Source organism: Neofelis nebulosa, chromosome 2 (assembly GCF_028018385.1).
Source record: "Neofelis nebulosa isolate mNeoNeb1 chromosome 2, mNeoNeb1.pri, whole genome shotgun sequence".
In the NCBI taxonomy this organism is placed as follows: domain Eukaryota; kingdom Metazoa; phylum Chordata; class Mammalia; order Carnivora; family Felidae; genus Neofelis; species Neofelis nebulosa.
The window spans coordinates 208,756,101-208,779,136 of record NC_080783.1 but is presented as its reverse complement, the minus strand read 5'-3'; the positions used below and the strand labels follow the sequence as shown (position 1 = coordinate 208,779,136).

Below are 23,036 nucleotides of genomic sequence, written 5' to 3'. Positions count from 1 at the left end.
GAGTCCTGACACAGTCACGAGGTCACCCCAGTCACTGATTCCTGAGCCCGTCACTCAGCCTCTCCAGGCTGCAGCTCGGAGGCGTCGGCAGGGAAGTTGGGGCTCCCTGGTGAGCTGTGACAGGCCGGCTCTGACCCCTGGACGGCGAAGTCAGGGCTCCTCCCGCCATCGAGGGTGATGGGCACAGGCACAGCTAAACTCAGCATGGCAGCGTCTTCCAGGTTCAGCGGTGCTGGGGCGGCTCCGAGCACATGGGGGGCCCAAGCACCGCAAGACGACGCCCAGAATTTGCTGGGGGCAAAGCCAGTTGCCACAAGAGGCTGGTACCACGGACTCGAACATATACCATGGACATTTGGGTGTAAAAAGGAGACACAACCTCCTTTTGAAGCCTGATGGTTCGAGGGAACATGCGAACTTGCAAAATGGTTGGCATTTATTGACTACCTACTGTATGCACTTCACGCCCATTCTCTCTGATCCTCCGATGTCCCAGCGAAGTAGGTATTGTTCCTATTTTATCTGATTTATTTTTAATCTTTTTAAATATAATTTGTCGTCAAATTGGCTAATACACAGTGTGTCAAGGGTGCCCTTGGTTTATCGTTCCTATTTTAGAGAAGGGGCCGTGTAGGCTCCGAAACAGCAAATAGAATTGGCCCAAAGTACACGGCTCAGAAGTGGCAACGCGGAAATGGAAGCTGAGGTCTCCGATCCCAGTCTTCTTTCTTGGGGCGGGGTGGGGGGAGGGGGGAACCTCTGGAAACAAGAAGGAAACGCCTTCGTTTCACCCAAGGGAGGTTTATTCATAAGCATTTATGAACCAGCCCCTATGCGCAGCCATGACTCAGAGAAGCTGGGTCCCGAGCTGAGTTCCAAGCTGGGGGGCGCGGGAGTCTGGGAGGTGAGGCGCAGACACGTGGGCAGGGAGTGAATGATGCCGGGCAGATGTCCCCCAACACCAGCCCCAGCCCAGCCTTCCAGCATGGCTGCCCCTGCAGGGGGAACAGAGAGGAAGGGAAGGAGCCGGAACCTGCCGACACCCGCTGTGACCACCAGATGGCGACTGTGGGCTGCTCCGATCCATCTCTGTCTTGGAGACCAATAGGGAGGTCACCCCGGATCCTTTTCCTAAAATGGGTGGCAGTGCCTGGCAAGCCAAGCAGTTGCAGGGAAAGCGTGAGTATTTTTAGGCAGCCACCAGCGGGTGGGTAAAAACGGCCAGGGTGCAGAGAGCCTGGAGGGGGAGGCCAAATCAGAGAGTAGGGCGGGGTGGCGTCCCTGCTCCCAGCAGGGGCTGAACGAGTCGCCACCACCCCCACCCCCACCCCGGGTCTCCATCTCCCAGGGCGGAGCCCTCTGGCCCCCAGGGCAGCCAGGGGGCAGCGCTAGTCCTTCCCCGTGCTGTAGCCCTGAATCACGCTGCTGAAGTAGACGGGGCGTGTTGCGATCCGGTTAGAAGAGGACCACACAGCACTTGGGGCCAAAGCGCCCAGAAGGTTGAGCACTGCGACCACGAGGTGCGGGATGGTGACCAGGACCCCCTCGTAGACAGACATGAAGGTACGGAGGGAGACGGAAGAGGTGAAGTAGAAGGTCATGCGGAAGGTGATGAACCTGGCCTCGTTGTGGGTGGTGGGCAGCTCCTTGCCCACGTAGGCGAAGCTGAAGCCGCCACGGACACAAGCGGGTCCAGGCTGGTGTTGAACAGCAGCACTTTGCGGTAGTTGCAGGCGAGAACCGCGATCTTGGGGTCATCGGGGCCGGGGCGGGCGGCGGGCTCGGCGGTCGTGGCCAGCACGTTGCCCGCCACGAAGACACGGGGCCCGTGGTAGCGGACCCAGTAGCCGTAGGCACGCGGGAGGCGCCTGGCCATCTTGAAGACGCGGACGATCTGGAAAGAGCGCACGGTGACTCAGGGGATACAGACGGCGAAGCAGAGGGCGAAGAGGGTCTGGCGGCCGAGGCACGTGAAAAACGCGGGCTGCCCGACGTACATGGGGAACCGTCACCTATGCCAGCGGCAGTGGCATCGGCATCGGGAAGCACCTGGGGCCCCCGGCCGAGCGAACCATGGGCGCGTGGCGGTGCCTCCAGAAGATCACCAAGATGGCCAGGGTGCGGAGGGAGGACAGCACGGCCACAGTGATGGCGGGTGCCTCGCGCCATTCAAGGGAGGCCAGCCGCCGCTTGAAGCAGGAAGCGTCGTTCCTCCGGGACCACCCGCAACTCGGGCAGGGCCGGCAGCCAAACTCGTCTGCAAGAGCCCACAGCAGTTCCCGTCCGCCACACCCACATCCTCTACACCTGCACCCGGCCAGGCTGTAGGGGCAGGGAGGGGGCGAGCCAAGGGCGATGCCTGCGGTCGTAGCCACCTCTCACTGCGTCCCTCGTATCCACCGGCCCATCAGATCCTCACTGCAACCCCATTTCACAGATGTGGCATCTGAGGCTCCTCCAGGCAGTTACAAAACCAGACAGTTACAGAGGCAGGATGTGGTCCAAGGTCCCCTTGACTCAGAGCCTGGCAACCGTAATGCCTCCCTTCCAAGACCGTACCCTCTGGTGAGATGGACATTCGACTGTTTATTCAAGTTTCTTTTTGAGCGCCATCCACTGTGATAGGCATCTGAGATGGGAGAGCCCAGACGTGGATAAAGCCGAGCCCCCTGACTTCCGGCTACTGACCAATTGCAAACAAACTTTTGTTGAGCACCTACTCTGTGCCCTGGGCTCTGCTGGGCACGTCTCTGAGTACTCTGATCGGTAGATGTACAGACCGCTTAGTTCCTAATCTGTGAAGTCATGAAAAAAAAATAATTCGGCCCCAACGGTGAACTGTGCTAAACACTGGAGGGATGACATTGTCCCCCCCTTCCTGGAGTTTATGATCTATAGGGGGAGATGTCAATTCTTCTCATCAAGGATGTCACTCAATAAACATTCACCGAGCAAACATTATATGCTCCGAACTACACGAGGCACTTGGGAGGCCACAGAGAGAAATTAGACCCTAGCCCTGTCTGCCAGAAACATTTCTTCTACGGACAGAGACATTCATTCATTTGTGTGTTTGTTCGTTCATTCATTCATTCATTCATCCAGTGGACATTCTCTGGCCTGACCCCCCTGGGCCCTCAGCTACATGTATGTGCAGAAGGGATCAGTTACAGCCCCGCCTGGTTGAGGGCTGTTTCTTCTCCCACCCCCACGCCCTCACAGCATTGAAGATTTTTCTTACACCAGCGGTTAGGGAGATACAAGCGGAATCAGACATGGTCCCTGGCCTTTGGACCTGTGTCCCCTGGATGAGACTCCAGAGGCCCTGCCAAAGATGAAGGGCCCTGAGAGCCCCAGGGCGGGGCGGGGCGGGGCGGGGCAGGGCAGGGCGGGGCAGGAGTGTGGGTCTGCGAGTCCCACATGCAGTTTGGTTGAGGAAGGTGCCTGGAAGGCAGTCGAGACACTCAAGCAGCAGGGATGGATACCCACAGGCTTCTTCCTCAGGCTGGCAGTCCTTGGAACACACGGACACAGGGATCTGGAGGGAGGAAGGCAAGAGATCCTGAGCCCAACCAGCAGGATGCTCAGGAAAGGGAGCCTGGCCCCTGTCCGGGATGGGGAAGGAGCAGGGATTGCCACTAGAACGGGACCTTTGTAGGGACCCCCCCCCCCACCCTCGTTTGGCCTGCCTGAGACCTGGTCCACCTTCTTCAGGTAACAGCGCGCGACTGTCGAGACGGAGACTTTCTGAGATTGCCGGGCAGGTAAGATGTGGCTCTGGGGCTGCTAGCAGCCACCGTGTCTCCATAGAGGGAGGACATTCCAAGGAAGGACCTGAGATCTGGAGGGAATGAGACCCTGGATCTATCCGTGCCTGGAGTCTCAATGTCCACTCCTGGAGTTTTCGGTGATGGGAGGGAACAACTTCACTTTGTACAGTGGGGCAAAACCCATCCTAAAATTCAGATGGCGTCTCAAGGGACCCTGAGTTCCCAACGCAATCTTGAAAAAGAACAAAACTGGGGCGCCTGGGTGGCTCAGTCGGTTAAGCGTCCGACTTCAGCTCAGGTCACGATCTCGCGGTCCGTGAGTTCGAGCCCCGCATGGGGCTCTGGGCTGATGGCTCAGAGCCTGGAGCCTGTTTCAGATTCTGTGTCTCCCTCTCTCTCTGCCCCTCCCCCGTTCATGCTCTGTCTCTCTCTGTCCCAAAAATAAATAAACATTAAAAAAAATTAAAAAAAAAAAAAGAAAAAGAACAAAACTGGGGATGCACATTTCCTGACTTCAACACTGAACTGCAAAGCTACAGTAACCCAAGTGCTGTGGTGCTGGCATAAAGAGACATATACAGGGCGCCTGGGGGGCTCAGTCGGTGGAGCGTCCGACTTTGGCTCAGGTCACGATCTCGCTGTTCATGGGTTCGAGCCCCGCGTCGGGCTCGGTGCTGACAGCTCAGAGCCTGGAGCCTGCTTCGGATTCTGTGTCTCCCTCTCTCTCTGTCCCTCCCCTGCTCACACCCTGTCTCTCTCTCAAGAATAAAGAAAGATTTAAAAAAAAGAGCTTTGTATTTGTTTTTTTTAAAGACACACATACAGACCAATAAAACAGAACAGAGAGTCCAGACACAAACCCTCACACATACGGTCAAATGATTTTTGACGGGTGTTCCAAGACCATTCAGTGGGGGAAAGATCGTTTTTCCAATGAATGGTGCTGGGAACGCTGGATATCCACGTACAAAAGAATAAAGTTGGACCTAATGCCACGTGCGGGTACCTCAAAATGGATCCATGACTTACAGGGAGACCTAAAATCATAAAAACCGCTACAAGAAAACACCGGGCACAAGTTTCAGGACACTGGATCTGGCAATGACCTTCCTGGATAGGACTTCGTGAAAATGGAAAACGTTTGTCCACCAAACGACAGAGAGAGTAATGTACGGAGAGCGTAAAAAGGCATCCCACAGAATGGGAGACAATATCTGCATGTTGTTCATCTACCAAGGGATTAATATCCAGCATATACAAAGAACTCCTAAAACACGATAACTCAGAAATGGACAAAGGACCTGAATAGAGATTTCTCCAAAGAAGATACACACATGGCGAATCAGTACTTGAAAAGCTGCTCAATCAGTAATCACGAGGGAAAGACAAATCAAAGCTACAGTGAGAGACCAGCCTACGCCCATTGGGATGGTCGCTATCAAAAAAACGGGTCATAACCCGGGCTGGCAAGGATGCAGAGGAACCGGGACCTCTTCATTCACCACCGGGAGTGTAGACAGGGATGGCGGTGGTGGAAAACGGTATGGCAGTGCCTCAAAAAATTAAAAACAGAATTAACACACGATCCGGCTTCCACTTCTGGGTGTCCACTCAAAAGAATTGAAAGCAGAGATTCAAAGACACATTTGTACACCCATGTTTAATGCAGCGTTATTCACGATAGCTTAAACGAAGAAGCGACCCAAGTGTCCATTGATGGATGAATGGATAAGCGAGATGTGATATATACCTGTAATGAATTATTCAGTCTAAAGAGGGAAGAAAATTCTGACACACGCCACAAAACGGATGAACCGTAAGAACATGATGTTGAGTGAAATTAGCCAGTCATGGAAGACAAATGCTGTGTGGTTCTGTTTATATGAGGTTCTGAGTCCAATTCATAGGACCACAAAATAGAAGGGTGATTTCAGGGGCGGGAAGGAGGGGAGAGTGGGGAGTTAGTGTTTGAGAAGTATAAAGTTTCAGGGAGCCTGGGTGGCTCAGTCGGTTAAGTGGCCGACTTCGGCTCAGGTCATGATCTCACGGCTTGTGGGTTCGAGCCCCACGTCGGGCTCTGTGCTGACAGCTCGGAGCCTGGAGCCTGCTTCGGATTCTGTGTCTTCTTCTCTCTCTGCCCCTCCCCAGCTCATGCTCTGCCTCTGTCTCTCTCTCTCTCTCGCTCTCTCAAAAATAAACATTAAAAAATTATTTTACATTAATATATACCCAAACTTATAGAAGGCAGTGAACGCAGTACTTAGAGGGGATTGTGCAGCTCTAAATGCCTGATTAAAAGAAGAGAAAGCTCTCAAATCACTACCATTTGCTGTCTTACTGCAGTTAAGTTTACTCTTGTACTGTTCTCTGTCCACATGGCACTGGATCGCTCTGACATTCGGCAGAACATCATGCGGGTCCACTTTATTCATGGCATCGTACCGACGGGATCTGGTGAGTAGGAAGCAGGAAGCACCCTTCATGCCCACGCGAGACACAAATACTTAGGTACGAGGGTATATGATAAGGGCCCTGCCACACTGGTGATGCTTTCAGGGCTCCTGTGGTCTGGGAAAGGCCAGGACATCCTGTCTACGCGACAGAGTGACTTGTGACATCTTCTGCCTTCTGCCATTAGAGACGTATGGCACTTGGCGAACCTCTCGAGATCGGGGGCGACCACATAAATCGCTCTTGGAAAGACTGCTGCAACCCGCATTTATCAGGTGGCTCGGACGACATCCGGTTTCCAGGCAAACGATGACAAGCCCGGAGGAGGACTCTGAAGCAGGCTCTGGCTGTAGGACGTGCTGTCCTTGCCACTCGGGCCATGTGGCCAAGCAGATTTGCTGATGCCAACGTCATCTGCAGGGGACAAGAGGGTCCAGCCCCAGTATGAGAGGTTGCAAAACGTAGCTATAACATACCTTCCACCAGAGTACGACTCGCTATTTGAAAATCAGCTCCTGGTGTCCTGCCGGGCCTTCGTGGAGAACAAGCACGTGGCCTCAGGACATCAAGTGACTCTCAGAGGCACGGAGCTGCATGGTCAGGCAGGAAGAGTGGCACATGTCCATGCAACGGAAATGGCACATTTGGGATCAGGCCAAAGCAGGCCCCGGGGGCGGCGGGGAGGGGGGACGGACATGTATGTTTCTTAGGTCAGTGATTCACAGGTAATCTATCCCCAGCTTGATATATTAACGTGAGCTCAAAACGGACTGTTGCCACACTAGGCTCCTCTCGGGGACGCCCCCGAAGGGCGGTAACGAGGGAACGTGTCCCCAGGGGGTAGAGTTGAGAGCACAGCACGTGTTTGTTCACTTGGTGTGGACGGAGAAAGGCCCCGGAGAGCGGATATTCCTGGACGGCCGGGCAGCGACGAATGGCTTGGCCGGCTGCTCGGTGGGCCTGGAAAGAACAAGACCAGAAGAGTGGAGAAGACATCGTCTGGGCGGAAGGGTGTGTGCGTGGATGTACGAGAGTGAGCGCAAAGCCTGATGATCTTTGTGTCTCGGGCCCATGCCCGTTGAGAACCCAGGGAGCGATGAAGAACCAGATGGACAGGACGAAGCTTCCAGTACAGGTCAGCCGCCCCGGGGGCTTGCACGGAATGCCTGCGGTGGCGAGGATGGGGGCTGTGGGTGGGCGATCAACGGCGTGGGCTTCCTCTCCGTGGTCGGCACCGCTGAACACCTAACCTTCCAGCCCGGAACCCACACTGAGCCCTTGATTTGGTACCATTCTACATGGATGCCGGCCCATCTATCAACCGCAGGTGCCTTCTTCCCTGGAGGGAGCACTGACTCATCCGTGTAAGAACGTGCCTCCCTGTCTGCCACGCAGCACCCCCATCCCAGGGCGTACAGAGTGAACGAGTTACTGTCATGGGTCCCCCCCACAAAGTCACCCCAGACAAGAGACCCATTGTGCGGCAAAGGGGGTGTGATGTGGGCACATGACCACAGGATCCACTGATCCCAACACATTCCACACCACCATCGAGAAGTATCCCGTCTGATAAAACAATGGTATGGTGTATTAAGCATTCAGGTAAGGTACCAACTGGGGGACAGACAACACCTTGAGGATAAGGACACTGCCCTTCAGGGTGAGGTATAAGCATTGAATGAAAGGCGGGTATGTAGCACTGTGGCCCCAACAGCTAGAACACATAGGTCCAGCCACCACGGGGCGGAAGAAGGATCAGCCACGCTCACCATTGTTCTCGGGGGCTCGTTGTAGAACCGGTGTTTCTTGTCCCCACAGGCTGGACTCTCCTGGAATCCAGGGTCTGGCCTCCAAAGAGGGAACATGTCTACATATCCCCAGACAAAATGGGTGCTAGGTTACCTCCTGGCTTTTCAGGGGCCGCACGTCAGGGAACGAGAAGGCCAAGAAAGGAGGAGGTAGTTAACCTGGATTAGCAGGAGGGGCCGGGTCCCCACCACACAAGAGGGTAGGAAGGAGTAGGTCTGGAGTCCAGAAGATTCACCGCAGTGGCCGGGTCATTACTGGACACCTGCCACAACCACGGGCCGGCACGGACAAGGCGACTACGGGCTCAGACACCCGGGGACAAATGTCCGGAACACCCCACCAGCCAGGTGGCCAAGGGCGAAGGACTCCGGAATGGATGGCAGAAGGGAGGGATGAGGAACAGCGGCTCCACCTGGCCCCCACTGCAGCTGCAGGGCCTGTGATGGTGTCCACTCGAGTCCCCGTGAAGACACCGGGCTGGCTGCCGCCCCAAACGTGCCAGCCCACCAAGCTGTGGGGAGGACGTGAGCACAGCGACGGGAGGCCATCCATCTCTGTGGCTTCTCTCACGTTTTCTCAGCCCACCTTCTAGTCCTGCCCCTGCCATAGCAACCAATCCACGCAGGGGTTACCTGTCAGCACCTCCCCTAAGCTGCACTCAGTCTCTTTCGCTCCCTGCCCGGGGGCTGTCGTGTGAGATGCTCGTGGGGAGCTGCTGGGCACCCACACATGTGTGACCTGGAAGCACAAGGGAGTTAATGCCCCGTGCGGCGACCTTGGGCCACACCGGGCGGGGGGGTGGTACAGACCAGTGGATCCATTCCATCCTCTTCCTTCCCTTGGGGACAATTCTAAAGTGGTCCCTCAGAAGGTTCCGGTAAGATCGAGCTCACAGTCGGTGTCCAGCTTAAGAACATTCCCTGCTACTGACTTTCTCTCTATCCCTAGCGGACTCTCCCCCATCACCCACTCCTGCTCCCATGGAGCATATCCTGGAATAAACTGCACATAAACCCTTGCCTCAGGCTCTGCTTCCCAGGAAAAACCCCAGGCGAAGACACTGTTATTTGTTGACTTGCGTCCCCTCGAAGTTCACTGAAGTCTGAAACCCCAGGACCTAAAAATGTGAACTTACTTGGAACTAGGATCATTTCAGAGGTAATCAGTTAAGACGAAGTCATCCTGGAGTAGGGCGGGCCCCCACTCCAATATGACCCATGTCTTTATAAAAGGGGAGATTTGGAGACAGACACCCCCACAGGGAGAGTGCCCGTGGAGGTGACCACAGAGGTCGGGTGAGAAAACCCCAAGCCAAGGAAAGCCAGCGATGGCCAGCTAACCACCAGAAGTTGGGAGAGAGGCCTGGAACATCCTCCCTCTGGAGAGGGTTCCAGAAGGAACCAACCCTACTGACGGCTTGAGTTGGACTTCCAACCCCCAGACTGTGGCCCTTTGTGACAGCAGCCCTAGCAAACCATTAAAGACACCAACCGAACTGACTCCATAAAAACCCCCACGAAGCATAGGAACTAGAGGCACCCGGGACCACAGAAACTGTGGATAAAGTGTGCAGTCCATTGGGAGGACTGGTGAAGGCAGGCGGAGCTTTTTTTTATTATTATTTTTAAGTAGGCTGCGCGCCCGGCACGGAGCCCAACACAGGGGTCTAAACTCACGACCCTGAGATCAAGACCTGCGCTGAGATCCAGAGTCGGATGCTTAACCGACTGAGCCACCCAGGTGCCCTGGCTCTTTGAACTTTTAGATCCCCCCACCTCCCCCCCTCCCCACGAGGCTGGGTCTCTACCCTTCCCCACATCGCGGCCATTCTGACAGCTTGTAACCTAAGAGGGTAAAACAAAGGAGCTTTCAGACTGACAGATGTCAGACACAGGTGAAGACACAGCTACCGTCCCCAAAACGCGAGTACTAATCGATGGGATGTAGACTGAATGCTGCGTATAGAGACGTGCGAAAGCTGTGTGGCCTTTTATGGGTCACGCGACCCCCTCTGTGCCTCCAGTTTTCCAACCCCAAAGACAGGAGGAACAGTACTCTCTATTTCCCAGGGTTGACATGAGAATTGAAGTCCTTAGCACACACGTGTCCCCCTAACGTTCACTTTGCGCAGCCCCCTGAGCCCCTGGGTCCTGAGGATCCAGAAAGCTCTAGACTTCCACGGTGCTTAGTCAATGGGAGGAGGGACACCCACAAATAGGGACGCCATCATTGCTCAATAATGGATCTCAGGTCCACAGGGCCCTTGCCACCCCTGCACGAGCCAGTGCCCAGACCCAGGTCCCAGCCCCCCACCAGCCCTCCGAGAGCTGACCGTGTTGTTGGCCGTGTGCCAGGAGACGTCACGGGTGGCCCTCAGCCGTCGTAGCACCGGGCAGTAGGAGGCGATGCTCCGGAAAGGTTCTGGCTCAGGTCCCACCGCCACTGGATGATCTCCAGGCGCATGAGTAGGTCCCCTCGCTGGTCAAAAAAGATCCGGTGGCCCAGGAGGGTGAAGTTGACCTTCCAGATTTCCTGAAGCAGCTGGAGAGGCCACAGGGAAAGGAAGCGAAGCCGGCGTCAGAAGTCGGGCCCGATCTGGGGGAGAGTGACTACCCCACGAGACTGGGTGTCCACATCCCTACAAGGGGGCAATGAGACCGCAGATGTGGCCACCCGGGAGGCAGCGGCTGGGAGCCCCGGCTCTGTAGTCGGACACACCTGGGTTCAGGCACCAGCTCTGCCACCTGCTCTGAGCCTTGGGCCTGTCGCCCAAGCTCCGTGAGCTCCAGTCTCCTCTTCTGCAAAGTAGGACAACAAAAACCCTGTCTCCTGGGCTCTGAAGCAACACATGAGTTTCCCAATGTTGGGAGCTTAGCACAGGGCCTGCAAACTAGGAAGTGCTCCCCTCCGGCCGAGGTGTCGACATTGTTCCTGCTCCCTGGAAGTCACCTCGGCCATCCCGCGGGGACCCAACACCTGGGCTCCAGAGTCCACCGCCTCTCTCACTTGCAAGGGTCAGCTGCCCTCACCCCTGCCCCCTGGGTGCTTCCGGCTTCCCCACAGTTGCAGGCGACCCTCCGGTCTCTCCCCCATGCCATCCCCCGTCACTCTGAGAATGCGGAAGCTGTACAAACTGGAACACGCTTTGGACTGGGCATCCTTTGGCCTGAATTCCAATCTGAGCTCCTTCCTCAATTTGCTGTGTGACTTTGGCCAAGTCACTGAACCTCTCTGGGCAGACCACCCCCCACCCCCCGCCCTCGAAAGAGCTTCCAACTTAGATACCCCATCAATCTGACTCCTCGGCTTTCCCTCCATAAATGAGAGAGTCTATTGGGCTATGTCTTGGGGGTCCAGAGCTCACCTCGCCTCAGGGACCCACAGACAGACAGCCAAGTGCTTCGGGCCCTAGCCTTCTTCCTGCTCTGCCCAGGGAGTGAGGTCTCCAGAAGCCTCTTTGGAATTTGCACATGTTGCTGGGACTGAGGGCAGTGGTCTTGGGAGCTGAGAGGAGGAAACTCCTCCCCGGTGGCGGCCTCTGGATGGGGATCCAGATGCCGTGAAGGGCCCACAGGGAACCAGGTCCTGGTGTCGGATTCCAGGGCTCGAAGGCAGGGGGTCAGAAAGTATGGTCCCTGCAACCCTCCTGAGTGGAGGAGGTCTGGACTATTGTCCAGACACTGGTCTCATAAATGAATGAGGAGAAAGAGAAGGACATTCGGCTTCTACTCAGCAGCAGGTAATGTGCACACATCACTGCTAATCCTCACAAAAACTCAGCAGGGTGCGTATTATCCTTTCCAGCCAGCACAGGAGAAACCTGGGGCTCAGAGATATTAATCAACTTGCCCCAGGTTGCACCGCTAATGGGGCCAAGCTGGACTCAAACCCAGGTCTGCCTGAGGACAAAGCTCTGCCTCCCAACGGACGGACAGATGGGCCACAGCTGAGACGCTGGGGTGGACAGAGGCGGAGAGAAGGACGCAGTGAAGAGCCAGTGAGGGTGGTGAGCAGGTGGCCTGTGGTCCCGGCCGGCTGGTCACTGTTAGAGCCCCAAGGGCCCCAGTCCCAACCCCATTAAGTAGAAGGATGGGACCCCAAGACTCTGAGAACACCTTGCAACTCCAACACTCTATGATTCCACGACCTGCTGAAGATCTTCCCTTGGACTCCCAAAGCCCCCTCTCATTTGCCAGCCTGGATTTTCCCCAGCCTCCCCCTAATCGCACCCTCCCCATCATCACGGGCGGAGCGCCCTCCTGGCCTCTATCTCCAAGTCTCCCCTTCACCTGGGCCTCCCCCTCCTCCCTGCCCCCAAGGGGTGCCCTCCTCTCCATCCCCACTGCCCCTGTCCTGGAGCATCACCACCCCCTGGCCACTCCCTAGCTGGGTGACCGTCACTCCTCTGAACCTCCATCTCCCCTCTGTATGGGCAGCAACCATCGAGTAACAGTGGTTAGTCACAGGGCGTCTGGGGATAGATGATAATTCACACAGAGGGGTTAGCACAGTGCCGGGATGTAGTAGGCGTTCATTCATTCATTCACTCATTCAAGAAATATCCACTGAGAGTCAACTCTGAGCCAGATCTGGTTCCAGCAGGTCAGGATACAGCACAGAACAGGACGGTAGGATTGAAAGGTCCCTGCTCTCCCCGGCCTACGTCTGGGAGGAGGAGGGTGGTGGGGAAGAGCCGATAAACAAGAAGGCAAGTAAATAAACACAACAAAGACACTTCGGGGTAAGAGTTATGACAAAAATCCACAGGCTGGCGTGGCATGACCCAGCATTGGGGGGAGGGGGCCCTGCACAAGTGGGGCCTTTGGGGTAACGGAGAGGGACAGCCGGAGCTCAGCTTGTCCCCTCACCGGGCCGTGTGCCCGCGGTAGGGTGGCATCTACCCCCGGGCAGAGGGCATCGTGGTCTAACGCGTTTGCACAAAAAGGCATCATTTCCACTGTTCATGCCAGTGGAGACTCTGGGTGACGTTGCCATAGGATGATGTGCTGGGCTCCCTGCTTCCTGTCCCTGTCACCCCTCCACCTCCACCCCAAACTGGCTTGTTGGATTGTCTTCAAAACAGCAATTTTGGTGCTTGCCTTGGAACTCACTGTGGGCTCCTACTGCGTCTAGAGCAAAGCCCCAGCTCCTTCATCCAGCACTTAATGCCCTCCAATGTCACCTGCAGCTCCCCTTGTCCCCCATCCTTTGGTCACAGTGGCCTGATCACACGACCCAGACCACCATTCTCCTCCTGAGATGTCCAGTGCCTCCCTGGCCCTTCTCACTCCCAGCGATGCCGCCTCTCGCACACACACACACACACACACACACACACACACACATTGCACCTCTGACTTCCTGCAGCACTCAGCAGAGACAGATCTTCCCGACTGTCCTTGTCCTTCCCAGGGTGAGGGTCCGGGGCACCCGCAGTGCCCAGCCTGGGCCTGGCACGTCGCAGGTGCTCAGGAAATGAGTTGCCATGATTGGTGCTCTTTGGTCTCCACTGTTGGGAAAGGAAAGAAGTCAACTGGTCCTTCATCACAGCCGTTGCCACAGTTGTCCAGGAAAGCTGAACAGTACGGTGGGAAAATCGGTGGGTTCAAAGGGCCGACCTGGGTTCAAAGCCACGAACCACTGCTCACCACTAAAACCACCACAGACAGGTCACTTTGACTCCCTATCTCAGCCTTCCTATCTGTGGATTATCGACCTCGTAGGATGGCCACGATTTAGGGTGATGTATTCCAGGCACTCATGGCCCACTGGATGCTCAAAAGACAGTAAAGCACCCATAATAATTATGTATATTATTAATGTAGCAGGGCACACAGTAAAATATAATATTCTGCTGGCTGAGGCTAGAATTCCTTTAAAGAATCATTGTAGTTTTAGAAAAAAAATAAGCACTTAGGGTTGCAAGGTTAGGCTCTGAGATTATGGGGTAGAGAGGTTACAAATAAATAGATTAAGGGAAAGGGGGAGTTTTTGAAAGAGCTAACTCAATGGCTCTGTGGAGGAAGCAGACAAGCATTTGGGGAGGGGGGATCGAGAAGAGGGGAGGAAGGCGAGAATAAAGACAAAATATAGACAGCGTTAGGGGAGTACCTAAGCCCCAAACTTTAAAGCAAACAAACGAACAAGGAAGCATTCAAGCACAGTGTGCGTCTCTGATGAAATTCCCCTCTGGTCCTCCAGATCCTCAGTAAAATCTTCTACCCACATAAACTTCGTGGTTAGGTGTGTGTGTGTGTGTGTGTGTGTGCACGCGCGTGCACGCAGATCAGAAAAATACAGATTTAAATTCCAGGTCTGAATCCAGGCGACTCCTTGCCTCCTTACTCCTCTGAATCGTCCAGACCTGGGACGAGAGAAGATGCATAAACCCAAGGCAGAGCCTCAGAGAGCTGAACACAGAAGTCCTCCCCCAAGGCCGCCACCCTGGAGAAACGGCAGGGGGCCCGGGGTGCCCACTGCCTGCCAGGCCTCCTTCCAGGGAACTTCACCCAAATCTCCTGCCGGGACAGGCTATCTTGGATGGCGAGGACTACATTAATGTAAAAAAAAAGGAGTTTTGTCACCATGAAGCACTTCTGGTTTTATGTGTCTGGGGACAGGGTACGTCCCCCGGCCTCTCCTGCCAGTTTGCCCAGGACCCGGCCAGAGAGGGGGACGCTAGAGCAAGGCAGTGGTCTCCATGGCAACCACTCAGGGCTGTGGCGGCGCCTGCGCTGTGTGGCCCCCGACTCTCCGTGGGCGGGGCCTCACCTGCCAGGGATAGACGACCCGCTCGGAGCGGCTGGTCTGGGTGCAGCCCAGGAGCCTGTGCAGCGCGTGGGCCTGTCGTGCAGGACCGGGTCGATGGCCCAGGACTCGGAGGCCCATGAGGTTCTGGCGGAGCACCTTGCGGAAGAAGTTGTGCAGGACCAGCTCTGGCGACGACAGGACCACGACGCGCGCAGAGCTCTGCCGCTGCTCGTCCACGATGGCCTTCAGGCGCCGGTGCTCCCGCTGCGTCACCGCCTGGTTCGGCTGGGGCATGGGCAGCGTCACCCGGAAGGCGATGCAGATGTCGCCGCCGGCCGGGCGATCGCTGAGCAGCTGGCTGTTGTCGCGGCCGTAGTCGCCGCTGCTCACCAGCGCGATGATCCAGTTCCGGCGGAAGTACAACATCAGCTGCACCATGGCCTCGATCTGGTGATCGGCGCCCGGCGCTGTGCGCAGAAGGGCCGGGAAGCGCTGCTTGTCCCGTAGCTCGTCACTGATGGCGCTGTAGGTGATCTGCCCGAGAGTGGAGGGCCGCCAGCGTGAGCTAGGGTCTCACCAGGCCGCCATCACCCGCCCCCCACCCCCCGGGGTCACCACAGCATCCCCCCACCCTTCCCCTTGGCTGTCTCTGCTGCTGTTCGTGGCAGCCGGTGGCCTCTGCGACCACTTGTCCGTCACCTTACTCCTCAGCTCAAAACTCCCCAACAGCTCCTAATGTCACTCGAGGACAGCCAGAGTCCTTCCGTGGCCCCCAAGGGGCTCCACCACTGACCCCGGCCCTCGCCTCTCTGGCTTCGTCTTCTCCTACTGTCCCGCCTGGTCCCGGGGCTGCTCACCGGTTCAGCCAACGCACCAGGCTCCTGCCGGCCTCTGCATTCGCTGCCCCCTCTTCCGGAGCGCTCTTCTCCTAGGCACTCACATAGCTCCCTCACTCCTTCCCCTCCCTCAGGTGGTTGTCCAGTTGTCAGAAAGAGCCTCCTGGCCACCCCGCTTGAAACTGAGGTCTCCCCCTACCCACCTGCCCACCGACCTGTCCAGCCTCCCTCGCCCTGCTGGCCTTTTCATTCTGTCCGGTGCACATCTCACTTTCCAACAGCCTATATCACAGTGTTTACGGACATGGCCTGGCTCTCCCGCCGGGAGATGAGCTCTAGGTGTTGTTCCCTGCCGTATCCCCAGCCCTACAGCAGCACCTGCTCCATAAATATTTGTTAAACATAAGAAAGAATGAGTTTAGTCCTGGACGATATGCCTCATGTAAGCATATTAATGTTTACTAAGCACCTGCTACGTGTCAGACCCCTGGCACTTTACATAACAAAAATGACAGCAAACAGTGTAACTACCTACTATGTGCCGAGCCTCGTGCTAGCTGCTTTTTAGGGCATAAAAACTTTTTTTTTTTTTAATGCATAAAAACCTTATGCCAGTTCTGGTCGAGGCACCTTTAATCATGACGATGACAACATTTACAATGACAGTAGTCATACCAATGGCACTTTTTTGAGGACCTCTTATGCGTCAGGCCTTGTGCCGGGCAACCGTACAAGATAGTGTCGAGCACTTCCTGAGTTTTCATCTTTGTGCAAGATGCTTTACGTACTATTACATAAGCGACTAGCTTCTGTGTCCTACAAACTCCTGCATAGCTTAAAGCCTTTAATGTTCAGACAGTCCTAGGATGGAACTCTTACCATCCCATTTTATAGGTGGGGAAGATGAGGCTCAGAGAGTTAAGAGGTTTGCTCAAGACCTCACAATGGCCAAGACGCAGAGCCAAGATGCACACCCAGGTCTGTCTGCCTCCAAAGCCTGAGCTCTTAACCACGCGGCTGGGCTGCCTTCCTAGGATTGGGGTTGACATTCTGACCCTACTTCCTGCCTCCTCCTACCCCCAGGACCGGTGGGGGGAAGTGAGCCCCCTGGATAACCACTCCTCTGCCCCCCAGCTCCTTACCCCAGGACCCAGGGGCCTCCCCTGTGGAAGGAGGAAGAGGGAGAGGAAGCGGGCCACCGTCACAGTGGACTCAGAGTTGCCAGGGCCGAGGACAGCCACCGCACGGGGCACCCAGTGGCTATAGTCCTCCTGGATGGGCAAGGAACAGTCCTCCTTTGCCGGGAAGTGGAGCACGGGCTGGACGTCGTTGGAGGTGCGGCCGACAGCCACCATCTCGTAGCCCAGCAGCACGCCAGGCAGCAGGCTGCTCTGGCTGTTGATCTCCTCCCCTGCAAAGCGCATGGCCTGCATGAGATCGTAGCCCAACACCCTTATTTCATACCTGGGGGAGCCACGTGGGGTGGGGTGAGAGGCAGGTCCAGAGTGAGAGGGGGAAGGGATGGGAGAGCCGGGGAGTCCCCTCTGCCTGCCGTAGGAAAGCCGAGGAGTGGCCCGAGAAGGAGCCACTCCAGAAGATTCCGGCATTTGTATCTCACCGTTGTCACCTATCACCATCACCACCACCGCCATTCTCACCATAGTCTTCCCTCTTTGCATTATCACCATCATTACTGCTCTCAATCTTTTCGGCATCACCACCATCACTGAACTCCCCTCCGTCATCACCGGCGTCAGCACATTCACTCGCCAATGTGCCGTCACTGGTAACCACCACACTCGTCATTCCCAAGCCAGCGTGTGATCTTCCCCGACGTCACATAAAGGGGGCACTTCTTGCAGTCAGCTTTTACACACTCTTTTTTCTCTCCCTCTCTCACAGGACGCCTTCACCCTCTCTGCACCAAGTCGCTATCTCATCATCCCACGCTGGGTCCGCTCTCCCAGCCTCCGCGCTTGCACGAAGGTGTCTCACCCAATCTTGAGTGATGCAGCCACCCCCGGGGCTCACAGGGGACAAGGGGAGTGGAGGAAATCCCTTCTGGTCCTGGAAGCACCCCTTCCCACCTAACCGCAGCCCTAGAGAAATGCAAACCTTCCCCTCCAGTCTGAGAACCTGCGACCGAAAAACCACATTTCCGCCTTCCAAAGGCATAACCCCTGGTTTCTAGACTTGGACTTGACATGGGCTCAGTGGGAGTTCCCCACTTGACAAAGTAGGTGGGGGTGGTCTCGACAACCCCTCCAGGCTCAAATACCCTGTAACTCTTTATTTATTAAGAGACGGCGGGGGGGGGGGGGGGGGACAACCAGCTCTCCACATTTCAGAATACAATTGCCAAAGATTTTGGTAACATGAACCGCATGGGGGGGTCTCCCTCCAGGCCGGTGGGGATAATGCGGGATGAGAGGTTGGCAATGAATGAGGAAGAGCATTTTGAGCCCTTGGTCCTGGCGTGGTCCCCTGAGGAGCACAGGACCAGCCCAGGCTTCCCACTCCGCCCCCATCGCCACTTCCAGCCCCACACTGGCGACTCACCTCCTGCACTGGGGCACCTGCAGGAGGTTGAGGTGGACGATGCCCTTCACGTTGGAATGGAGGGTGAAGAGGCCGCCGAGGAGGTAATCCCCAGCCAAGTAGAAGTCTGAGTTCTCAGCCGGCTCAGCCAGGAGCCGCGGCAGGATGATGAGGGAGCAGACTTCCCTGGCCCGGGGTCCCATGGCTGGGAAGTGAGGGGTCCCCGGAGGTGGCCCTGTCTCATCAGAGAGCTGGCACCTTGACACCAGGGGATTTGCACAGCCATTTACATAGTGACGGTCTTGCCATGGCAGGAGGGGTGGGGAAACACCTGGACAGGTGGAGAAGCCTGAGAACTCTGAGGGGGGGAAGAAGAGGCTAGAATTAGGATGATCCCTTCCTAGGGCATGGTGGGCCCTGGGGGGTCTGGGAGAACGCCCTGCGGAGGTAGAGAAAGCATGTCCTGCTATCTCGGACACAAACTTAACCTTCTGCCACCCGGTTAAGGACAGGTCCCATGCCCCTGACATTTCCAACATCTGGGAGTAAAGGGCACAGATACTCACCCAGGAGACAGAGCAGAACCGGATCAAGTTGATCCTGGCAGGTAGTACTTTATGTACGGCCCCTGACCCAGGACAGGTATTCCAGTAAGAACCAGGCATCATGCTGTGCGCTCGCCATTCACCATCTCGCTCGATGATCACATTAACGGGGACTATGACCGGCCCCATTCCGCAGATGAGAAAACTGAGGCACAGAGAAGCTTACGAAGCTCACCCTGGGCTGCACAACCAGCGAAAGTGGGGACTCAAAGCACATAGTCAGATGCTAGGACCTGGTTCTCAATCTCCACGACGTATAACATCATGAGGTCACGGCCTTTGCTAAAAAGCGGCGTTTCAGCAGCTAAGAGAATGGGAGCGGCAAGGGAGGCGGTTAATACCCGTTAGCCCGACAACGCAGCAGTCAGCGCTGCTGGGTGAGCCCCGCTCTGGGTGCCCCCTTCGTAACCAGCACCGAGGGGCGGGTTTACTGTCAGAAAAGAGAGCTGAAAATTTCCAAAGGGAGATGGTTCCAGCACACAGGGCACCCATCGGAATCTGAGACCCTCTCCGCATAATGTCGTTGTGGTCCTTTGGTGGCCCGGAGGGAGCCTGGGGACACCTACTGTGGAATGCTCGACACCGACGAGTCTGTTACAGCTGGGGCCCGTTAAGGCCTCTGGGATCCGGGGTTGTGGGGAGAGGGGGTTCCCAGGCACAGAAAGCTGGCCGAAAACCTCATGCTCTCCCCCTGTCCCACCTCAGCCAAGCCCGGCTCCTTCTTCGAGGGCTAGTCGGTGCCTTGCCCCCTCCAGGAAACCATCCCTGGCCCCAGTTCACAGGAACCACCCCTGCTCTGAGCTGCAGAGGCACAGCGACTGCACGCGTCACTTCTAAGGAGGGAGAATAAAGCGGTTGCTGGGAGGTCCCGGGACGTTCTGGAGACTCCCAGCAAAGTCAGGCTCTCTAACCAAGCTCGGGGGGGGGTTAAGCAGATGGCAGAGAAAAGAAAGCATCTAAATTACCCGGAGCCCCTGGGTGTGGCCCCAGCCCCAGGGTGCACGATGGCGGAGAGAGCCACGAACCCAGCAGGCGCTGACTAGCTCACGGTGCGGCAGGGCTGGGCGGGGTTCGAGGCACACAGACAGGACACCCGGGGGACGTGGCCCGGAGTCTCGGAGACTGTGAGCTCTGCGGGGGAGGCAGGGTCGAAGCCTCGAGGCCTGCTGGGATGGTGGTGACAACGCGCACAGGTCACTTCCGTCGCTAACGTGTTCTGAGGGCTCGCAGCCTGCCAGGTACCGCGTGGAGCCCTCTCCATCTCTGTCATCCCACTTTTTTCTCACTACCTTCCTTTTTTTTTTTTTTTAAGTTTATTTATTTGTTCCGAGAGAGAGAGAGAGAGCAAAAGCAGGTGAGGGGCAGAGAGAAGGGAAGACAGAATCCCAAGCAGGCTCTGAGCTGTCAGCACACAGCCCGATGCGGGGCTTGAACTCACGAACCGGGAGATCATGACCTGAGCCGCGATCCAGAATCGGATGCTTAACCGACTGAGCCTCCCAGGCGCCCCTATTCTCGCGACTTTCTGATGTGCTCTTGGTATGTCTCCACTTTGCAGATGAGGACGCTGAGGTTCAGAGAGGGACAGTCACTTATCCAGAGCCACACAGCGAGTGAGTGGACTGGAGGAATCGGAGACCCGAATGTGGGCTGCAGAAAGTGGGGGGGACTGAGGGGCTCCCAGGGGAAAGGAATAAGGGGCCCCCTTGACGGGGATGATCTCTCTGAAGGCCAAAATCTGACGAAGGAGCACTAGACGGGGAGCCAGGAGCCTTGGTTTCCGGGCCAGCTGTGCAGCCACTACCCTTGGGCAAGTCACTGCCATTCTCTGGGCTGCAGCCTCCCTACGCGTAAAATGGAATCAATGCTCTTAACATTTCGAGGATGAGGATCCTTTTGAGATTCTGATGAAAGCCCTGAACGCTGACGCACACACACCCGGTGACTCAAACCCCAGGGTGCGCTAGGCTCGGTGCACGAGGCTCTGCGTGAGCCCTGGGCTTCGGCGCCCCGGACTGGATCATCTCCGCAGCCCCCGTGGCCTTGACATCATCTGGGAGGGGCAGGTGGGTGAGGCTGGGGTGCGGGCGGCTCCGAGGACAAGCGCCCGGGAACCCCGTGGTGCCGTGACTCTCGTTCAGGGTTGCACACACAGCACGCGCCCCAGGGTGGCCTGGGCCTGACACAACCATCACCCGCGTGGCCCAGTGCGGGCCCAACGTCCCCGCGTTCACCTCTGTGTGGCCACTGGCGGCCGAGGTGATGGAGAGCCATGATAGGCTTACGCAAAGTACACGGGGGGGTGGGGGGTGGGGGGGAGGCGACAAGAAAACGGGGGCCAGGAAAGGCCGTGAATTTGCCTTAGATCTGCCGCCCCCCTGTGTTCACGGAGAGGAACTAGCTCCGTTTGCTTCGGGCTGGAAGGGGCCGCCCTGAACCTCCCTCCTCCCCTTGCCAAGATGGTTGGAGGGGGGATGGCGTGCAGGGGACACCCCCAAGTGAGGCCTTGCCCCAGGGATGGAGGGGGCACCGCAGCTCCTCTCCCCCACCCGACCCTCCAATCTGTCCTCTGACTTGCACGTCCTTCCGTCTGCTACCCTGCACCCCACTCCCCATTTCCCCTCTTTCTTTCCGGCCCGTGCTGCCTCCTCCGGGACAAAAGTGGGGGGCTGGAAACCCAGCTCCGGTCTGGCTTACGGTGGGGCCAGGGGCAGGTGGGCAGGACCTCCTCCCCTGGGAAGGTGTGGCGGACAGGCGACCCCAGCCAGCCTGGCTCAGAGATCCTCAAAGGAGGGTCACCGGGGAGGCCTCAGGGCCAGTTTCCAGAGACCCTAACCTCATCAGTCACCCCGCTGAGAGAAGTTTAGACGTCAGAAGTGAAGCGGACGGGGTGGCCCCTGCAGGAGGCCACAGCGTGGATAAAGAACCAGAAACCGTGTCCCACAGGGAGGTGAAGAAAGGGGGTGCTGCTCCTGGAGAAGAAGACTCAGGGAGCTCTCGACGGGAGTGCAGGGGCCTAGGGTGGGGGGCGAGGTGGTCCTGTTCCTGGGCCCTAAGGGCTCAGCCCAGTGGACAGGGGCCAGGCAGGGGTTCTGAGTCCCCTCTGCCTCCTCCTCACCCGTAAAGTGGCCCAAACCACCCTCAGCGGGAGCGAGTAAATGGGAGGGATGCACCCTACACTCCAGCGTCCGTGGCTTTGTCCCTGGCACGGCACTCTCGACCTTCACCCCCATAAAAGGCCGGGGTCCCCGACTCTCTACGGCTCTTCTTTCTAAGGCTCAGATCTGCCCAACCTGGGTGCCGATCCTGGCTCTGCCGCTTACTGGCCGCGTGACCTCGCCCAGGCACGTCCCTCCCTGAGCCCCGCTCCGCTCCCGATGCCTGCCTGGACTCATGTCATGGCGCAGGTGTCTGAGCATCCGCTGCCTCGATCCGCCCTGGCCCCTGGGCGCCAAACGCTCCGGGGGCTGAGGGCGACTGCCTGGGCGCCTGGGGCCTGGAGGGAGGACACAGCAGAGCCCCGGGGCAGCGTTGTGATGTACCTCGGGCACCTGAGGGTCGTGAGGCACCTGCTCCACCATTGGAGTGCCTGCCAACATCCTGAGAGAGTCAAGACTGGCTGCTTGTGTTTGGAGCCACAGCGACAGGCGTGCCTCATCCTGCCGGCTCACGGTGCGGCTCCCGCCCAGAAGCTGCTGTGTTCCTGCCAGGGAGCAGGGCGGAGGGGGTGCTGGTACGGCCACCAGGAAAAATCCCGTCCCTGTCCCTTACTGAGCGGGCCTTCTTTCCCTGAGCCTCAGCTTCCTCATCTGTGAAATGGGGCTAAGATGATCCCGCCTCCCTCACAGGCCGGTCCTATCCAAGATAACGACTGGGAGCAGCTGTGCCAGAAACAGGTGCTCAGTGAGGCCCGGCTTCTCCTCCTTCCTGGGCACAGGTATCCAGGGTGAAGGTGTGAGGGAGGGCTTGAAAATAAGAAGGTCTCAGGGGCGCCCGGGGGGCTCCGTCGGTTGGGCGTCCGACTTCGGCTCAGGTCACGAGCTCACTCACGGCTTGTGAGTTCGAGCCCTGCATCTGTCTCTCTGCACGGAGCCTGGCAGCCTCGGATCCTCTGTCCCCCTCTCTCTGCCCCTCCCCTGCTCATGCTCTCTCTCCCTCCCTCTCTCAAAAGAAAGTGTCTCTTTGGGGCACTGAAGCGGGGCCCACGCGCAAAAGCCTGGCAGGCAGGGACGGGGACCATCTCCCGCCGGTTTACTAGTCACTGCACCCACCCGTGC

At 57.2% G+C, this 23,036-nt stretch overlaps 1 protein-coding gene across 1 annotated transcript; it reads right to left on the bottom strand.

Moving 5' to 3' along the window:
* Positions 1-1,028: 1,028 nt before the first annotated feature.
* Positions 1,029-18,357, bottom strand: TAS1R2 (taste 1 receptor member 2). The gene is given in 15 exon segments (XM_058694060.1): positions 1,029-1,439; positions 1,441-1,490; positions 1,493-1,675; positions 1,678-2,002; positions 2,004-2,257; positions 3,421-3,468; positions 3,471-3,502; positions 3,504-3,538; positions 10,363-10,451; positions 10,454-10,607; positions 14,148-14,394; positions 14,802-14,918; positions 14,920-15,314; positions 16,759-17,080; positions 18,176-18,357. Coding segments are annotated over 15 exon segments (2,484 nt in total). The 3' UTR covers positions 1,029-1,388.
* Positions 18,358-23,036: the final 4,679 nt, after the last annotated feature.